The sequence below is a fragment of the Melopsittacus undulatus genome, chromosome 3 (genome assembly GCF_012275295.1).
Source record: "Melopsittacus undulatus isolate bMelUnd1 chromosome 3, bMelUnd1.mat.Z, whole genome shotgun sequence".
Taxonomy (NCBI): Eukaryota; Metazoa; Chordata; class Aves; order Psittaciformes; family Psittaculidae; genus Melopsittacus; species Melopsittacus undulatus.
This window is the reverse complement of record NC_047529.1, coordinates 13,125,283-13,144,444: the sequence shown is the minus strand read 5'-3', so window position 1 is coordinate 13,144,444 and position 19,162 is coordinate 13,125,283. Positions and strand designations below refer to the sequence as shown.

The 19,162-nt window shown below is 60.0% G+C and overlaps 1 protein-coding gene across 2 annotated transcripts in view; it reads left to right on the top strand.

Annotated features, from left to right (window-relative positions):
• The window catches only part of DNMT3A (DNA methyltransferase 3 alpha), a 46,669-nt gene that overhangs the window by 4,582 nt on the left and 22,925 nt on the right, over window positions 1–19,162 (top strand). For both annotated transcript variants that reach the window (XM_034060483.1, XM_034060482.1), the window contains exons 2-3: window positions 2,087–2,315; window positions 6,700–6,801. In XM_034060483.1, the coding sequence (XP_033916374.1) occupies window positions 2,247–2,315; window positions 6,700–6,801 (171 nt within the window). In that variant the 5' untranslated portion in view covers window positions 2,087–2,246. The remainder of the gene's footprint in view (window positions 1–2,086; window positions 2,316–6,699; window positions 6,802–19,162) is intronic.

The window sequence follows — 19,162 nt, the reverse complement described above, 5'->3', positions numbered from 1 at the left end:
GGCTGTGGGGACGTGCAGGCAGACGGTGGAAGCGGCAGCAGTGCTGCAGGGCAGGGCAGGGCAGTGCAGACAGGACCCTTTGGGCAGCAGGGACACCATGGACATCAGCACCCCTCAGTGTCAATAGGCACGGGAGAGGTGGGGGTGGGACACCTCTGCTGCGGAGGTGCCTGGGTGCAGCCGGGGTGTCCCCAGGTGCTTCCTAGCAGCACGTGTCCTCCCGTGCCCGCAGCCGGGGCTTTGCCAAGCCACAGTGCAGTGGTAGCAGGGCTGGGGGCACTGGGGGGTATGGGCAGGGCCCCTAGCACCCCAAGGAGACAGGTGGCAGGGAGGGACATGGAGCCTAGGTGCTATGCTGTGCTGTGCCATGCTGTGCCCAGCAGCGTGCTATGGTGCTGGTGGCACGGAAGCTGCCAAAGAGGTGCCTGAAGTGGTGGCATGTGGGTGCTCAAGAGTGCTTGGTGCCAGCCCCAGGCATCTCATTAAGGTGTATTACGGTGCTTGGGGTGCTGGTGTGGGGCAGAAGCCAGCAGCGTAGGGGACCAGGTGTGCTAGGCTGGGGACAGAGGGACTCTACAGGTTACGGGTCCTATGTGACAGAGGGCTTGTGAGGACAGTGTCCTGGGATGGGGACAGGAACAGGGCACAGGGCCTCCCCCAGGGAGCTGCCTGAAATGATGAAGCAGAGGGATGGGGAAGCCCTTGCCCTGCTCCCACTAGCTCTGACAGGGCTGTGGGGGGTGTGTAGCCTGCACTCCACATCCCCATCCTACACCCTTCACTGCTACCATGTGCACAGCACCCACAGCCTGCATCCCCACCCCGCATCTCCCATCCCTGTTCTGCACCCCCAGGTGTCATCCTGCACCCCTATCCCACATCTTGTACCTGCACCTCACACTCCCAGCCTGCACCCCCCAACCCATACTACCATTCCACCTACTGCCTGCACCCCTGCCTCCATACCTGCCTGCATCCCACCACAGCCCTGCCTGCCAGAGGGGCTGTGCTGGGAGAGCTGGGGAAGGGGCGGCCGCGCTCCCACCCATGTCCCACTCTTGGGCCCCAGCCCAGCACCCTGAGTGCCGGGGGGGGCCATGCAAGCAGTAGTGCTGCTGCAGGGCTGGCGCTCCGCCCCCCCCACCTCCCCCCTCCGCCTCGCAGGCGGCCCTGCAGACAGCCCCCGCTGCAGGCAGCCGTGGGGACGGGAGGAACGTGTCGGGTTTTGAGTTCTGTTCCTAGGAGCGGCGGCCCTGCCCGCCCGGCAGCCCCCCGCCCCGCCGCTGGGAACGGGCTGCGGCTGGAAAGCTCTAGAAACAAATTGCAGCTCCGGTGCCAAAGGCAACAGCAGCCTCGGCCATGGCTAATGCAGGCAGCGTTTGCCATAGCAACAGGTGCTGGGGCTGACGCCTCCTCCGCAGCCCCTGCCTGCACCCCTCACCCACCCCTGCACCCCGCACCCTGCACCCCAACCCCAGCAGAATGCACCCCACAACCTGCACCCTGCACTCCATAGCTGCAGAATGCACCCCACAGAATGCACCCCACAACCTGCACACCACACTCCACCGCTGCAGAATGCACCCCATAGAATGCACCCCACAACCTGCGCCCCCCACTACACCCCTGCAGAATGCACCCCACAACTTGCACCCCGCACCCCAACCCCTCCAGAATGCACTCCACAACCTGCACCCCACACTCTGCCCAATGCACCCTGCAGAATGCATACCACACCATGCACGCCACAGCATGCACCCTGCAGAATGTATCATGCACCACTGCACTCTGCACCCCCCACTGTGCAACTTGCACCCCATATTCTGTACCATGCATACCACAACGTGCGCTGTACACCCTGCACTGGGCACCATCGTGCATCACACACCCCACACCGCACCCTGCACCCCGCACAGGCCAGGGGTGATGCTGGGGACAAGGGCCTGGCCCAGCCCATTTGAGTCAAGGCTGTGGCGTGTTAATAATTGCCGGGGGCCGGGGCGCGGTGCAGCAACTGAGGGGGGGGGGGGGGAGGGTGCCAGGGCTGGTGCTGCCCCCTCACCCCGGCCCTCTCTGCTTCCCGCAGGGGCAGGAGGATACAGGCAGGCGGCAGGACGCAGGGGCTGGCGGCAGGCAACTGCTCCCGGACTCCCTCCTCGGTGCAGAGAGCCGGAGCACAGCGGCAGCAGGGTCCACTTTGGTGCTGAAGGGGCGCCAGTCCCAGGCGCCCGCCCTCTCTCCCCACCATGCCGTCCAGCGGGACCCTCGATGCCAGCAGCCCCACTCCGAACCGCGAGGCGCTCGACGCAAACAAGGTAGGGACTTGCTGCAGCTCTGCCGGCTCTCAGTAGGTGGGGGGCTGCGAGGGGGGCTCTGCCTGTGCTGCAGCCAATCCCATTGCTGGCCTTGGCTGCGGTGCCAGGGCAGCAGTGGGCTCTGGGGGTCTGGCTCGCTCCTGACCAATGCTGGCTGCCATGCAGGAAAAGGGGATGCAGGGTTCTCTCTGGTGTGTGCCAGTCATGCTCCCCCCTTGGCGTGGTGGGGAGTGTGGTGCCAGGCATGGGGAGCCCTGAGCCACAGCCAGGATTAGCACGGATTGAGCTATTCTTGGCAGTAGGGGAGTGCAGGGAGGGGATGGGGAAGCAGAGACCTGCTGTCACCTACCAGTGGAAGCCACAGCTGGGGCAAGCCTGTTTGTGTGCTGGGGTGTCAACCACACCGGGACTGCCCCAGCTCTGATGGCTGGGTGGTGATGGGGTGGATGGTGGGTGCATGCCCTGGGCTGCAGGGCAGCAGGAGGGGTACATCGGGTGGGTATAGCCTCACTGCTGACAGGCTTGAGCCTTTGTGCCAGTCCTGCTCCCCACGTGGGGGGTCCCACTTCCTGTGGGGTTCATGGGTCTCTGCACCTCTCCCTGCCTCCCCATATGCAACACCTGGGCTTGGAGGAAACCCTCTGGTGCTGGATGGCACACAGTGCATGCTTGCATTCTCATCACCACACCATGTGTAAGGCTTGTGGCCACAACAGATGGACCCCAATCCCCAGCATGTGTTCCCCTGCCTTCCTGGCTGGAGCGCAGCTCTGTGGGGAGGGATGACCCCAAACCACCCTGCTGCCACAGGATGGAGTGGGGCTGAGCAGGGGCTGGGACATCCCCAGTGTTCCCAGCATCCCCACCACACCAGGACATGCTGGGTCAGTGCAGCAGCTCCTAGTGCCAGTGAAGGCATCACTCTTCCCACGGAGAGGAGAAGGGTGCAGGGGCAGGGCTTGCCCTGGTCAAGGCGTGGGGAGCAGGGCCAGCAGCCAGCTGGATGCCATCCCACTGCAGGCAGCACGGGGTCAGGGTCATCTGAGTTCCTCCAGGCTGGCTTGGCTGTGGCAGCCGCACCGTGTGTCCCGTGCCGGTTCTCCAGCCATAATTCCTAGCTGCTGGAGGGGCTGAGTGTGTCCATTGGGAAGTGCCTGGCACATTTTTGGCACGGCTGGTGGAGATAAGTGAACCAGAGGTCAGTTGGTTGGTCCTGGGCTTCTCCTGTGTCAGTCACCAGCACCATGACTGTAAGCAAGGTGGTGGGGCAGGCTGGGAGGCAGACATGAGAGCCCACCCCATGTTTTGGTGAGGTTCTATAGGTGTGTGTGGTGGAGCTGGCTCAAAGACTGTGGCATGGGGCTGTGGTACAGCAGGGGTGAGGGAAGAGCTGTAGGAGAAACCGCTGCCTGTGGTGCAGCCCAGCTCACCCTCGAAAGCAGGTGCTGGTGCTGGTCCCCAGGGTGCCAGCAACCCATGCAAGCTGGCAGCGAGCACGCCACGAGCGTGCCAGCTGAGTGCTGTCCTAGCCTGACCCCACCGGGACACAGCATTGCTTCCGTCGCACCCACGCACGGAGGTCACCTCTGCCGAAGGGATGCAGGACGTGTGCTTCCTGCAGGGCCGGGAGGACGAGGCCATCCTCAACACCCATGGCACTGTGGGTCAGGCTGGTGCGCAGCTTCTGTGCAAGGGCTGTGTCTCTGCACCCACCTTCTCCTGCCCCATCGGGGCAGTGTCCCCCTGCTGAAAGGGCTCCCTGCTCCCACCCCGCTGATGGCCTGGTGCAGCCAGGAGCAGGGACCCAGCACAACAGTCATGGAGCCAGCACTGCGTCATGCAGCAGCTCTTTTCCTCGGCAGTGGTTTCCCTCTGGATTGTTGCTTGGCAGCGGCACAGGAGCACAGTGCATCAGGGACGTGCCATGCAACCCCGTGCCTGGCTGAGCCGTGGGGAGAAGGGGAGTAGGTGATATATGGGCACATGACTCAGCTCCAAGCAACTGCTGGCAGTGAGGGGCTGCAGCAGAGGCAACCTTGGGCTGGGCCAGGGGGAGCAGATCCCCTTCACAGCCCTTTGCACCAGCCCTGCTTGCACTCAGGCTGCATCTCTGCTCCTTGGGTGCCTGCCTTGTTTTTGGGGTGCCAGCTGTGCCTAAGGTGGTCCCTGCGGCCCCACTGATGCCCTGGGCCCCATGTCCTCCAGCTTGGTGGTGCCAGGACTGTGCTGAGCCTTGCCATGGAGCTGCCCCCCATTTGCAGCTGTGGGGACAGCTTCTGGGGAGCTTGCCTTGTCCCTGTGCATGGTGGAGGAACTTCCCTGTCTCCACAGTGGGGATCCTCCCAAGGCAGTGGCACCCGGCAGGTGCGCCCCAGCCACATCCTCTTCAGGCTATGGGAGGGCTGGCCATACGGCATTGCCCATGTGCCAGCACCATGCACTTAACACCCAGACATACGCCCCTTTACACCACCAGGGCCTGGCCAAAGTCAGCATATGGAATGGGGGCAGGTGGTCGGAGCCACGCATTGGCAGCTGGGGCAGCACAGGGGGCAAAGGGATGGGTGTCAGGGGACTCACCTCTGCCATGGCACTGCCAACGTTAGGAGAGGGGCTGGGCAACTGCAGCCAAGGGGGCTTTGTTCTGCTCCCCCTGGCTGTAGGCTCTGCTGCATGGTGATGCACAGTGAGCCTGCGGGACCTTGGGAATCCCCCCTATGAACCTCGCTTGGCTCCTGCACCAGGATGGAGCTGGAACTGTGATCCTGACGTCATCCTTGGACCCGTCCCAAAAATTCCCGCCCAGGACTGTGTGGAGAGCTGAGCCCCCCCAGTGCTGAGGTACCACCTCTCTTTGCTAGCTCCTGGTTTCCCAGCCCACAGTGCCATGCCTGTGGGTGCCAGGGCTGGGCATGGTCCTTGCAGGGCTGGGGATGTGTACTGTCAGTTTGGGGGGGGGTGGGGTGCTGGGGGCAACCAGCATGTGGTAATGGGGCTGGGACAAGTGTGGTCCTCATAGGCTGCCATAGCTGCTGGGGACAAACTGGCACATGACTCCCGTGCAGTCCCACATATACAGCCCTGGGTGAGGTGGGATGGGTGGCAGGGGGCACAGAGGGTACAGGCTGGGTTTGGGTGGGTGTGCAGTGAGAGACCCAGAGCTACTCTAGGGGACCACAACCATGGCGTGCTGCAGCCGTGTCCTGACTATGGCCGTGGCCATGTGACCTGACCCCACGGGACCTTTAGGCCGGATCCCGGATGTGCTGGCTGCGGCCCAGCGGTGCTGCAGGCAATGCTGCTGCAACCAGCCCAGGGGAAAGGAGGGCAGCAGCAGGCAGGAATGCGGCTGGAGCTGGAGCCCACTGTGGCTGCAAGGCTGCGCGGGTGCAGCTGTATGTCAGTGCTGTCTGGCTGCCAGCCCCATCCCCTCCCCGGCCTCTCCCTCGCCAGCCCCCCGCCGGCCTCTCCTCCTTCTCCTGCTCCCCCCTCCATGGCCTCTTCCTGCCTTGGCTGCTGCTGCCGGGATCTTCTGGGGCTCAGGTGAAACTGGCCCCGCCACCACCGCGGGACACGCTGGGGGCCCTGCGCAGCCCTTGCCCTGCATGCATGTCCCCCCGCTGTGCTGCGGCGCCAGGCACGGGCCCCCCAAGCGGGAAGCAGGGCCCCCGGTGCACTGCGGTCCTTGGGCGCCTGCTGCGGCCCCAGCATGGGGAGCAGGTTCATTTCCCGGGGCTGCATTCCTGCTTCGCAGCCGGCGCGTGCGCAGTGCCAGCGCTCCAGGCTGGGGCACGGCACTGGGGGGGGGGGACTGGGTGGCAGGGCACTGGCAGCTGCTCTGGGGCTTGAACAGGGGTGCATGGTCCCCTGAGGCTCCTGAGCTGGGGGTGGCGTGGTGAAGCAGGCAGCTGCCTGCCTGCTCTGAGGGCACCCTGGCTCCTGCTGCATGCCGTTGTCCCCACGGAGCTGTGCAGCAGCCTATGCTGCACTGTGCCATGGGGACCATGTGGCCTGTTCAACACAGCACAGTGCAGAGGCCTCCAACCCCATGCGTGTAGGGCTCCAGTGGGTTGCAGGAGCAGGCATGTGTTCCCGAGCCAGGTGCAGGAGGGCTCCCCTGGTGAAGGTGCCCAGCCCCAGGGCAGGTCATGCTGCAGCCCGAGCCTGGAGTCACAGTCACCCTTGTAATGGTGCCCTGGAGGCCACTGGCCTGGTGATGCTGGCAGTGCTCTTTCCTTGCCAGCCAGACACCTGGCCATGCACAATCCTTTGCAGTGCACCCATGGTGCTGGCAATCCCAGCACTGAGTGTCCCTGCACAGGACCCCAGGCTGCCCGGCCCTGGGGCTGGCGGCGTAACCGTCCTCTCTGTCTCCGGCTCACAGGGGGAAGAGGAGCCCGAGGAGAACCAGAGCAAGGAGGAGAAGGAGCCAGGGACACCCATGAGGAAAGCCGGGCGGCCCGGGAGGAAGCGCAAGCATGCCCAGGTGAGCCAGCGGGTGCCAGGCATGGGGCCAAGCGGGGGGCAGCAGGGTGTCCTCCCCGCTGGGGGAGGTGCTGCTCTGGTGGGAGACTATGGCTCCCAGTGTGCCAGGGCTCCCGGCTGGAGAAGAGCCTGTGTGTGGTGGAGCAGCAGGAGGGGAGCAAGTGTCCCCTAGCCCCCAAGTGCTGCCCCCTTCCCACAGCCCCTGGCAAGCCCTCCTGTGCCCAGCGGCAGCAGTGTTCCATTCAGTGTGGCTTTGGTTGAGCAAACACCACCATGTGTTTGCTCCCTGTCTTGGGGGGCTGGCACCCCTGCTTCCCCCTTGTAGCCCTTCTTCTGGCTGCAGTGCACAGGAACGAGCCCCCTCCAGCTTGCCCAGCTCCACTGTGCAGGTGATGTCTACTCCTAAGTGCGCAGGGCTTGGTGAGCTCCCAGCTCACTAGCACAGCCAGCCAGGATCGTGGCCCACCATGTGCCAAAGCAGCTAGAATGGCTCATCCCGTGAGCATGTCATGGGGCCCTGGTGGTGCTGCTGGACGAGGGGTAGGTGCAGGAGAATGCCACATTGTTCACAGGGTGCTGCAGGGTGATCGTGTCCTCAGGGCTTTGGGCAGCAGCCGGCTCTGGTGGGGTACCAGGATGGGACACCCAGTGCTGGGGACTGCTCACGGAGATGATGACTTGTTCCTCCCAAGCTGTGGTGTGTCCTGATGCCAGCTGGGGAGCCATGGTGGCTTCCTCCCTTGGTTGACCAGATGTCAGACTGCCAGCTGCTGCCGCCACCATGAATTCGGTGTTCAGAGGAGGAGCAGAGGTTCCTCTTGGTGCTGAAGCTGTGCTGAGGAGGAGCACATCACATGGGCGCTGTCAGGCGACAGGACAGAGCTCCTGGTGCCTTCACTGCTAGAAAGCTACAAAATCTTTCTGCAAAAATTTCCAACTGTAGAAAGTGTTAATGCTGCACTTGGACATGTCCAGATCCGTGCTGCCTGTCCTAGTCTGCCATCGTGGGGGGGAGGGGGCAGGGAAGCCAGGACGGCGTTGCCTGGGGATGGGACATGGGGCTGGGAGCCAACAGGGCGGCCGGGCTCTGAAGGCTGACTGTAAATCCAGTGGGGCGGGAGGTACGTGCTGGGGCGGGGGGAGCCGTTTCTGTGGAAGAACAATGCTGGCACAGGAACAAATGAGGAAAGTCTTCAGGAACAGACTGAGCCTGGGAACCAGGAGGTCTCTGGCTATCAGAGCTGGTGGTCCCAGGAGCCCCATCTGGCACAGTGGGTCTGGAGCAGGATAGATGGATGGATGCCGGCAGTACCACAACACCAGGCACATCCTGGTATCTCCTGCAGAAGAACTGCCCAGTTCATGGTGGGTACCCATCCCATGTGCACTTGCTCCGTGCTCCCCCGCACCTGCCCCATGCATGGCATAGCCAGCCTGGACAGCACCTCCCACTGCCAAATGACCGGAGCTGGCAAGTCCCATGGCCCGTGGGCACTGGCAGGAGGCTGGGGAAAGCCCCAGCCGGGTGTGAGCTGCTAAAAATATCCACCCACTGGAGAGCCCTGCAGTGCTGGTGCTGGTGCCAGCAGGAGCAGCCCATGGCTGCGGTAGATCTGGTGCCGAGCATGGGGACCCTGGGTGAACCTTAGGGACTAGCCGAGGGTCCCCAGGACCCTACTCACAGGGTACCAGCAGGCAGATGTGTTGCAGGAGGGTGCCGAGCCTGAGACAAGGATATGAGACCCGCTTGGGGATGGAGCATGGTTGCTCAATGTGGAACTGGCAAGGGGTTGGGGCACCAAGGACCTGTACTGCTGCTGCCTCCCCTTCCTAACTCGTGCATGGGGTGGGGAGCTCAGCCCTGGCACCCCCATCAGGATTGGATCCCGCAGGGGGCTCTGAGGGGTGCAGAGGACAGGCAGGAGGAGGAGGAGGGGGGAGTCCTGCCTGGTGGTGATAACCAGTCCCTCTGTTTTCCCAGGTGTCGGATGTGGTTTGCCCAGGGTGTGATGCTGTCAGCCAGGTGAGCAGGGCTACCCCAGCTCACTGCTCCTGCGACCTCCCAGATCCCCACACTGAGGGTCTGGCTGGGGACAGGTATCATGGTATCAGTGAGCCTTGCCATGCCACGCCAAGCTGTGCTGTTCAGAGCTGTGCTGAGCCATGCTGGGCCATATTTTGCTGTCGTGTGGTGCGCCGTGCTATGTTGAGCTGTGCCATGCCATTCTGTGCCAAACCATGCTGTGGCTCCACGACCAGTATCTCCAGCCAGGCTCAGCTGTGGAGACACCGCCTTTTTCAGTGGGTCTGTGGATGTTGCCATGTATGCAGTGACTCTCCCACGACCATCTCCATAGTAGAGGGCGCATGAGCCATGTTCTGCCTCATCCCGTGTCCACACTCCTGGCAGCTCCCCAAGCTTGGGAAGGGGCCCTGTGGACTGGGAGCAGCGTGCTCTCCAGGAAGTGCAGTGCATTGGGGCTGTCCCCCATGAACCCTCTGCCGCACAGCCAGCCTCCACCTTGCATTCAAGGCCCCACCGGTGTCGCCTGGCAGCGAGTGAGGTGGCAGGGCCAGCATGGGGCCGTGCAGCCCGGCAGGCTCCCAGTGGAGCAGCGTCCTTGGCGAGGGCCCAACAGAGGGGAGGGGAGCGAGAGAAAGGCAGCGCTTGTTCCCAGGGCCTGGCCAGTGCGGAGGAAGCGGGTGGGTGGGCAGGAAGGCAGACCCGCCATCGGGCCCTCCTAGGGGACAGGGACGGGCGCCGGGGCAGCCTGGGAGGGGCATGGATATGGGGTGGGTCCCGGCCTCCCCTTCCCCTGTGTCGTGTCCATGCAGCAGCACTGGGATGTGCCGGCAGCAACCCTGGGGGCCTCGCGGGCCAGCGTCTGGTTCTGACCCAGGTAGGAAAGTGGCAGCAGGGCTGGTGCCGGGTTTGGCTGGTGTGGCTGTTGAAAGGCTAGAGGTGTGAGGTTGCTGGGAGGCTGGTTTTGGGTGGGTGCTGTGCCAAGGTATGACAGCTGTGGTGCCGGGTGGGCTGCGTGTCCCTGTCCCAAACAGCTGTCATGTGAGGGGATGTGGTGCCTGTCGCTTCCCAAGGTTAAAACCCCACATTCCCCATATCCCAGTGTGACCCGGCACATCTTCCTGTCATTGGCAGCATGGCAGGGCCTGGGGAGGGAGCTGGGGCTGAGCAGATGCCATGGCAGATGCGTGGTGACACCCATTTCCTGAACACACGGTGGGCAAGGGTCTGCCATACTGGTGGGAAGGAACTGCCAAGAGTGGGGATGGAGAAGGGCCACGGCACCCCTGTGTGGTCTGCTCAGCCATAAGCCTAACACAGGGTGGGGAGTGCATGGTCCCGGCAGGGTGGCCCTCCCCAGCCCCAGGGCCGGTGGTAATGGTTAGCCCCAGTGTCACTGCAGTGAGGGGAGTGCATGCCACCATGCTCCTGATGCCTGTGTGGCCCCCCGGACCTTGTCCCGTCGGGGGATTGGGCTGAGCCCCCTGCAGCCATGCCTCCACCAGCCCCCGCAGCCGCCTAATCCGGAGCACATTGCCAGCCTTCCCATTTCCTCCCGGGAAGCCCACGCAGCCCCTGTGATTGTTTTCAGCATGGTGTCCAGGATGCGGCCCCAAGCAGGAGGCTGGAACAGGGCTGGGAACGGCAGGGCCCCTATCACAGGCTCAGTGCAGGCTGGGGAGCTGGGGGATGCTGGTGTGCAGGGGACTGGCAGGATGCAGTGGGAAGCATATCCCTTTACACTTGCCATGAGGCGTGCTGTGGGGATGGAGACTCACAGCTTGTTCCCATGAGGGACATGGGATGGACTCCGCTTGTCCTGTCAGCTACAACCCCTGGCAGGGAGCACCAGGATGCGGGACTGTAGCCCTGCTTTGGTTTGCCCCAGGTCTCCCTCCACACTCTTTATTCTATGCTGCCCCATCAAAGCCCAAGCCAATTTTGACAGCTCCTCCTGCCCTGAGCCCCCCAGCCACACCAAACCGGGTGGCCTGTGCACCAGTGATGCACAGGTGTGGTGAGACACAGGCAGAGTGTGCGCCATAGTCGCTTCCAGAGCTAGCGTGAAGCCCAACCACAGGCACAGAGGTTCTGGCAGCTCCCTCCCGTCCAACAGCCGGGGACTTTGCTCTCCGGCATCCATCTCATTGACAGTGCCAGCTCCCTCCACTGCAGCTCAGCATCTCCACAGCCTGTCCCACCACTGCAGTCAGTGTCCAGGCTTCCCAGGGTTGCAGTATCCCATCAGCTGGGCACACCAAGGTCCGTCCTTCAGCCTCCATCACCTTGAAAGTGCCCTTGCTCACAGCCAGGAGCTCCTGCGCAGCTGCCTGGCACGATACCTCCACCCTCCCGATGGCAATGGTGTCTGCTTGTTTGAGCTGAGCCCTCCCTGGGAACCAGGCTGTGCTGCCTGGAGGCACAGGGAGAGAGGACACCAGGCATCTCTGTGAATGGTGGCGGTGGCTCGTGTGTCCCCAGCACATTGGTGGGTGATGTCCTCCGGCCTGGTGAGTGCACATCCATGACACCACCGCACTGTGGGAGCTGGGCCAGCTGGGCTCCTGTGGGGGCTGCGTGGTGCAGGCTCGGTACAGCGGGAGGGCATTTGGGAGTGGTTCCCTGTGTGCAGCCTTTCCCAGCTGCGGGCTGTGGAGCAGCTCGGCCCTGTTCTCCCCGGCTCCGGTCGCTGCCCCTTTGCACGACAGCCTGGAGCCAGCGAGCGAGCGGAGGAAGTGACTCTGCCAGCGAGCCGGGGCGGCCGTGCCGAGCAGGAAGCGGCCGCTGCCGCCGCGGGGCCGCGGCCACCAGCGCAGGAAGGAGGCAGGCGCCTGCGCACGGGCGGGCGGCAGCGGACGGGGGTCTGAGCACCGGCCGGAGGGGATGCGCCATGGTAAGCGGCACATCGGCTGCCGGGCACGCCTGGGGAGGGGGCTCCTGCGGCAGTGGCAGCGTGGATATGGGAGACCTGGGGAGCAAAGCCACCTCCGTCACCTGATTCCCCCAAGCTCCTGCCCCACACCTCGGCATCCTCTTTCTGGTGTCCTTGGGGCAGGGGACAGTGGGCAGCATGGCGGGCACCCCAGCTCACGCCAAGCATGTCTGTCTGCTCAGCATTTGCTCCCTGGCAGCCTGCCACCGTATGGTGCATCCTGGGACATGTAGTTTGCTGCGGACGGGCAGGAGGGTCCCTGCAATCGGCTCCCTTCTGTACCCCCCCGGCACTGTGCTCCCACACCAGAGCCCCCAGCACCTTCCTGTACCACTGGGAGGACCATGGCAGAGTTGGGGCGGGCGGCAGTGCAGGGAAGGTGCCGGTGGGCTGCTTGTCCCCATTTCCTGGCATTGCTGTTGCAAGGGGGGGGGGGGGGGGGGGGGGGGGGGGTTGGCCTGCTCCAGCACAGGCAGAGCACAGGCAGGGTGCCCGCAGGGCACAGGCAGGGCTTGCCTGCCATCCCCATGCAAGTCAGTGTGACTTGGCCAGGCAGGGCTTGCCACAGCCAGGCTAGGAGCAAGCCTGTGGCCTCTCCCCCCATCCCTGGCAGCCTGTGAAGCTCCTGATGCTCCCAGCTTCTTGCAGAGTTCTTGCTGTGTGTCCAGGGGGGCAAGGATGGGAAGGCAAGCCCAAGGCTTGGAAAACGGGACCACATGTCACCTCCTCAGCTCCTGGCCCCAGTGGTAGCGGCAGCACCTTGCGGGTGTCTTGTCTTGTTTGTGGGGTTGAGTCTGTGGCAGGCACCCCAAACCCATGAGCAGTGTATGGAGGGATCTCCAGAGAGGCTGGTGCATGGACAGCTCCACTGTGCCATGCTGGCAGGAGCTGAGCTCCAGGGACTGGACCCCCCATGCCCTGGCATAAAGTGAGCCAGCACCTCTGTGTGCACACACAGGAGGAGACTGAGTGCTCTCCAGTGCTGTGGCAGTGGAGATGATCAGGGTCTGGTTGAGCAACACAGGCAGAGCCCACCCAGCCATGGCTGTGCTGTGCCTCACTGTTGCAGTGACGCAGCAGCACTTTCACTCTCCTTTGCCACAGAAACCACTGAGCTGGGCTGCTCCTCTCGCTCTCACTTTGCTCCTGCTCTGCTGTGCTGTGCCATGCCATGCAGTGCCATGCCATGCAGTGCCATGCCATGCATGGGGCTGGTGGGGTAGCAGGGGACCAGTGATGTCATTCCCAGCTCCACAGCCTTGATAACGTACTCAGCACCACTGTCTGCATTCGCATTGTTGCTGTCTGTCTCACGGACACACACACGTGCTGGTGAGCGCTGGCACACAGTCCTCCCCCATGTCTCACACTTGCACACACTCGCCACTCTGTCGCTGCACTTGTGAGCAGGGGCCAGCTGCACATTTCCTGCGGGTGCTGGCACCGCCTGTCTCACATGCACACCTCCTGCAGGTGTTGGTGTTGCCCATCTGACACATGCGTGTGCTCTGGCTGTGCCTGTCACACTCCTTCCCACTCTCATGCTCACCACAGGCCACGTCTGCACATGATGGTGTGATGGGGCCTGGCAACCATGTCTGCCTGTTGCGTATACACACACGTAGCAACACCCACGAGCACCCGTCATGGGCTGTCCTTGCTGTGGTTATCACATGCCCTGTCCCTTCCTGTTACATGCACACTGCAGTGGCCAGCTCTGCCTGTCATGCAGTCCCTGGATTCACCTGTCTTGCACATATGCACACATGCACCAGCCATTCCATGTTCCTGCTGCTGATCCCACAGGAGTGACAGGTTCCAACACTGGCCCCACAGCACAGTGCTTCAGCACAGGCGGGATGGGCAGTTCCAGTGTCCCCCGTACGCTGGAGATGTCCTCACCGACATGGGGGCTGGGAGAGCTGGGTGACATCCCAGCGTGCCATTGCCTTGAGGGTTCCATGGCAACATGTCCTGATCCAAGGGTGTCATGGCCATGTATCGTGCACCAGTGAGTTTTCTGCCATTGTGTCCTTGCCCTGAGGGTTCCATGGCCTTTTGTTCTGGTCCTGAAGGCGCCATGGCATTGTGTCCTGGTCCTCACAATGTCACCTGCCTTTGTCTTGGTCCTGAGGGTGACATGAAGTTGTGTCTTGGCCCTAAGGGCATCGTGGTGTTGCGTCCAGGTCCTCATGGTGTCATTTCCTTGTGTCTTGGTCCTAAGGATGGTGTTGTATTCAGGTCCTCTTGATGTCACCTCCATTTGTCTTGGTCCTGAGGGTGACATGACATTGTGTCCTGGTCCTAAGAGCATTATGGCAATATGTCTAAGTCCTGAAGGTATCATGGCAGTGTATCCAGGTCCTGCCATGGCTCCATGTCTTGATCCTCATGGTGTCACCTCCATTTCTCTTGGTCCTGAGGGTGATATGGCATTGTGTTGTGGTCCTGAAGGTGTCACGGTAGTGTATCCAGGTCCTTGCGTCGTCATGTCCTTGCGTCTTGGTCCTGAGGGTATCATGGTGTTGTTTCCTGGGTGTTCATTGCAACTTGACCTGCTCCTCAGGATGTTATGGCAATGAGTCCTGGTCCTGAGTGTGCCAAGGAGGTGAGTCTTGGTCCTGAGGGTGTCTTGACCACTTGTTCTGGACCTAAAGATGCCGTGCATTGTGTCATGGTCCTGAGGATGCCGTGGACTTTTCGTTCTGGTCCTGTGAGTGTCATGGCTCCATTGCCTAGTCCTCATGGTGTCACACTGGTCCTTGGGGCATCATGGGAGTTTGTCCTGATCCTGAAGGTGTCCCAGGATTGTGTCCATGTCTTCTTGGTGTCACATCATCGTGTCTTGGTCCTGAGGATGCTGTGGATGTGTCTTCTCTTTCCTGACATAGTGCAGAGGATGTCATGGGAATATGTCCTATTCCTTAGGGTGTCATGGCAGCATGTAGCTGTTCTGAAGTTGCACGTGGCAGTGTATTCAGGTCCTCTTGGTGTCATACACTTGTGTTTTGGTCCTGAGGATGCCGTGGATGTGTGTCCTTTTCCAGAGGGTATCATGGCATTGTGTCCTGGTGCAAAGAATGTAATAGAAGCGTGTCCTGGTGCAAAAGATGTAATGGCAGCATGTTCTGGTCCTAAAGTTCCCATGCCAGATTATTCAGGTCCTCATGGTGTCACCTACTTCCATCCTGGTCCTGTGGGTATAATGTCTCTCTGTCCAGGCCCTGAGGATGTCATGTCACTGTATCATGGTCTTGAGGGGGTTAATGTAACATAATCTGCTCCTGAGGGTGCAGTGGTAGAATATAATGGTCCTGAAGTTACCGTGGTATTTTATCCTGCTCCTGAGGATGCCATAGTGGTGTATCCTCATCTTCAGGGTGCCACATCTGTGTGTCCTGGTCCTGACAGTGAAATTGTCATGGCATTTCATCCTTCTGAAGGTGCCACAGCAATATATTTTGCTCCTCAAGATGTCATTTTCATGAGTCATTATCCTGAGGTTTTCATGGCATTGTGTCCTGCTCCCGAGGATGTCATGAGAGTGTTGTGGCATTGTTTTCATATGGATGTTGGTGCTGTGCGTCCTTGTTCTGAGAATGCCATGACAGCATGTCCAGCTCCTGAGGGTTTCAAGGCATTGCCTTCTGCTCCTGAGGATTACTTGATACTGTGTTCCAGTTCTGAGGGTTTCATGGCTGTGGTATCTTGGGCCTGAGGGTACTGTGGCTGTGTCCAGGTCCTGAGGAGGCCATGGCACATATAAGACAACCAAGAGACCAGGCCCAGTCAGCATGGGTTTATGAAAGTAAAGTCCTGCTTGACTAACCTGGTCTCCTATGACAAGGAGACCACTCAGTGGATGAGGGAAACACTGTGGATGTTGTCTACCTGGCCTTCAGTAAAGCCTTTGACACTTTCCCACAGCATTCTCCTGGAGAAACTGGCTGATCATGGCTTGGATGGGTGTACTCTTCTCTGGGTAAAAAACTGGCTGGATGGCTGGACCAGCAAGGGCTGGACCCTTTTCACTCAAGAGTTGTGGTGAAAGGAGTTAAACCCAGTTGTTGACTAGTCATAAGTGGTGTTTCTCAGGGCTCAGTGTTGGGGACAGTTCTGCTTAATGTCTTTAGCAATGGTCTAGACAGGGGGATCAAATGCACACTCAGTAAGTTTCCCAATGACACCAAGTTGGCTGGGAGTGTTGATCAACTGAAGGATAGGAGGGCTCTGCAGAGGGATCTGACAGGTTGATTGATGGGCTCTGGCCAGTGGCGTGAGGTTCAACAAGGCTTAGTGCTGGGTCCTGCGTTTGGGCCACAACAACCCCATGGAACACTTGGGAAGGAGTGGCTGGAAAGCTGCTTGGCAGAAAAGAGCCTGAGGGTGCTGACTGGCAGCTGCTGAACATGAGCAGCTTCTGCCCAGGCAGCCAAGAAGGCCAACAGCACCTTGGCTTCTATTGTCAATAGTGTGGGCAGCAGGGCCAGGGCAGTGATCATCCCCCTGTACTGGCACTGGTGAGGCTGCAGCTCAAATCCTGTGTTCAGTTCTGAGCCCCTCACTCCAGGAGAGACATTGAGGTGCTGGAGTAGGTCCAGAGAAGGGCAATGGAGCTGGTGAAGGGTCTGGAAGTGTGATGGGGAATGGCTGAGGGACCTGGGGGTGTTCAGTCTGGAGAAGGCTCAGGAGGGCCCATATCACTCTCTACAACTGCCTGACAGGAGGCTGTAGTGAGGTGAGGGTCAGGCTCTTCTCCAAGATAACAAATGATAGGACAAGAGGTAACACCCTCAAGGTGTGCAGGGGAGGTTTACATAGGATATGAGGAGAAATTTCTTCCCCGAAAGGGCTGTCAAACACTGGAACAGGCTGCCCAGAGATGTGGTGGAATCACCATCCCTGGAGGTACTTAAAAGATGTGTAGATGTGGTGCTGAGGGACATGATTTAGTGGTGAACTTGGCATTGCTGGGTCAATGATCTTAAAGCTCTTTTCCAACCTAAATGATTCTATGATGAGGCTATGCCAGTTTTTGCAGGTGTCATAGCAGTGTGTCTTCATCATGAGGGTGTCATGCAATTGTGTCTTTGTCCTGACAGTGTCATGTCCATGTGTCCTGATCTTGAGGATGTCATGGCAGCATGTTCTGATCCTGAGAATGTCATGTCACTGTGTCTTGGTCTTGAGGGTGTCATATCCTTGTATCCTCATCCTAAGGGTGTCATGCTGTTGTGTCCTCTGTTTCTGGGGTGACCTTTCTGCAGCCCAGCCTTTCAATATATAGAGGGGACTTGTTAGAAAGATGGAGAAAGACTTTGCATCCAGGCCTGTAGTGGCAGGAAAAGGGGCAATGGTTTTAAACTGAATGAGGGTAACGTTGGGTTGGATATGTGGAGAAAAAGTTTCACAGTGAGGGTGGTGAGGCACTGGCACAGGGTGCCCAGAGAAGCTGTGGCTGCCCCATCCCTGGCAGTGTTCAAGGCCAGGTTGGATGGGGCTTGGAGCAGTCTGGTCTAGTGGAAGGTGTCCCTGCCTGTGGCAGGGGGTTGGGACTAAATGAGCTTTACAGTCCTTTCCATTTTGTGATACCATGCTTCTCTGATGTCCATGTGTCCAGGTACTGAGGATGCCATGGGAGTGTGTCTTGGTCCTGAAAGTGCTGTGGCAGTGTGTCTTTCTCATGTATGTCATACTGTTGTGTCTTAGTCCCAAGAGTGTCATATCCATGTGTCCAGCTCCTGTGAGTGTCATAGAATCCTAGAACGGCTTGGGTTAGAAGGGACCTTAAAGATCACTTAGTGTAACCCTCCTGGCACAGACAGGGACACCTTCCACTTAGCCCAGATTGCTCCAAGCCTCATCCAGCCTGGCCTTGAACACTGCCAGGGATGGGGCAGCCACAGCTTCCCTGGGCAGCCTCTGCCAGTGTCTCACTAGCCTCAGTGTAAACAATTTCTTCCTCATGTCCAACCCAACCCTACCCTTTTTCAGTTCAAAACCATCACCCCTAATCCTGTCACTACAGGCCCCACTAAAAGTCTGTCCCCATTTTATAAGTTCTCTTTAAGTATGGAAAGGACTGTGTCATTGGTTAGTTGAGGACAGCTCCTGGTTCTGTGGCATGGTGTGGTGTCCTGTTCCTGAAGGCATCATGGTTGCCTGTCTCATTCCTGAGGGTGCTTTGGTTGTGTGCTCTGGTCCTGAGGAGCCAGGACATGGCTCCATGTCCTGTTTTTGCAGGTGTCAAGGCAATGTGTCCTTGTCCTGAAGGTGCTGTGGCTCTATGTCCTTATCATGAGGGTGCCATGCCGTTGTGTCCTAGGTATGAGTGTGTCATGGCAGTGTGTCCTGGTCCTGCGGGTGCTTTGGTACATTGTCCAGGTCCTGAGGGTGCTGTGGTAGTATTTCCTGATCCTAAAGGTCTTGTGGCACCTTGTTCTAGTCCTGAGAGAGTCATGGCTATGTGTTCTTGTCTTGAGGGTGTTAATACAGCGTGTCCTGGACGTGTCCTGGACCTGAGGGTGTCACTGCAATATGATCTGCTCCTGAGGGCGCCATGGCAGGAGTCCTGGGGGTACCACTGCCCTATGTCCTCGTCCTGAGGGTGCCTTGGCCATTTGGCCTGGTCCTGAGGGTGTCATGACCACTTTACTGGTCCTGAGGGTGTCACTGTTTTGTATCCTGGACCTGAAGGTGCCATGGCAGTGTGTCCTGGTACTGATGATGCCACATCCATGTGCCTTCATCCTGAGGGTGTTGGAGCATTGTGTTCTGGTCCTGAATATGCCGTGGTCATGTCTCACTGCAACGTTTCCTAATCTGGAGGTTGTTGTGGCAGTGTCTCCTGGTCCTGAGGGTGCCACAGGAGTGTGTCCTAGTGCTGAAAGCATCACGGCCATGTGTCTTGGTCCTGAGGGTGCCATGGCAGCATGTCCTGGTCCTTTTATCCCATGGCAGCATATCCTGGTCCTAATAGTGCCATGGCAGACTGTCCTTATCCTGAGGGTCTCACAACAGCGTGTCCTGTTCTGAGTGATTTCACATTCACATATCCTGGCTCTTTAGGTGCTATGGCCTTGGGTGGTGATCCTCATGGTGTCCATGACCTGAGGGTTCCATGGCCACATGTCCTGATCCTGAGGGTAGCCCTGTCCCACCCTGGAGCACATTGCCAGCCCCTCAGGCAGCAGCCGCAGCCTGGCATGCCTGATGTGTAGGAGGTAGAACTTGGCCTTTTTAGCATAATGTGCTTTTGGCCCCCATTGTCACTGGAGGTGAGTCTCTGGGACAGTGTCCTGATGGAGAATTCATGTCTCTAGGCTGTGATCCCAGAGATACCCTTTGTGCTGTGAGGTCTGCAGTGGGGAAGTAGGGTCAGGACAGGGGGATGGGGACAGGGATAGG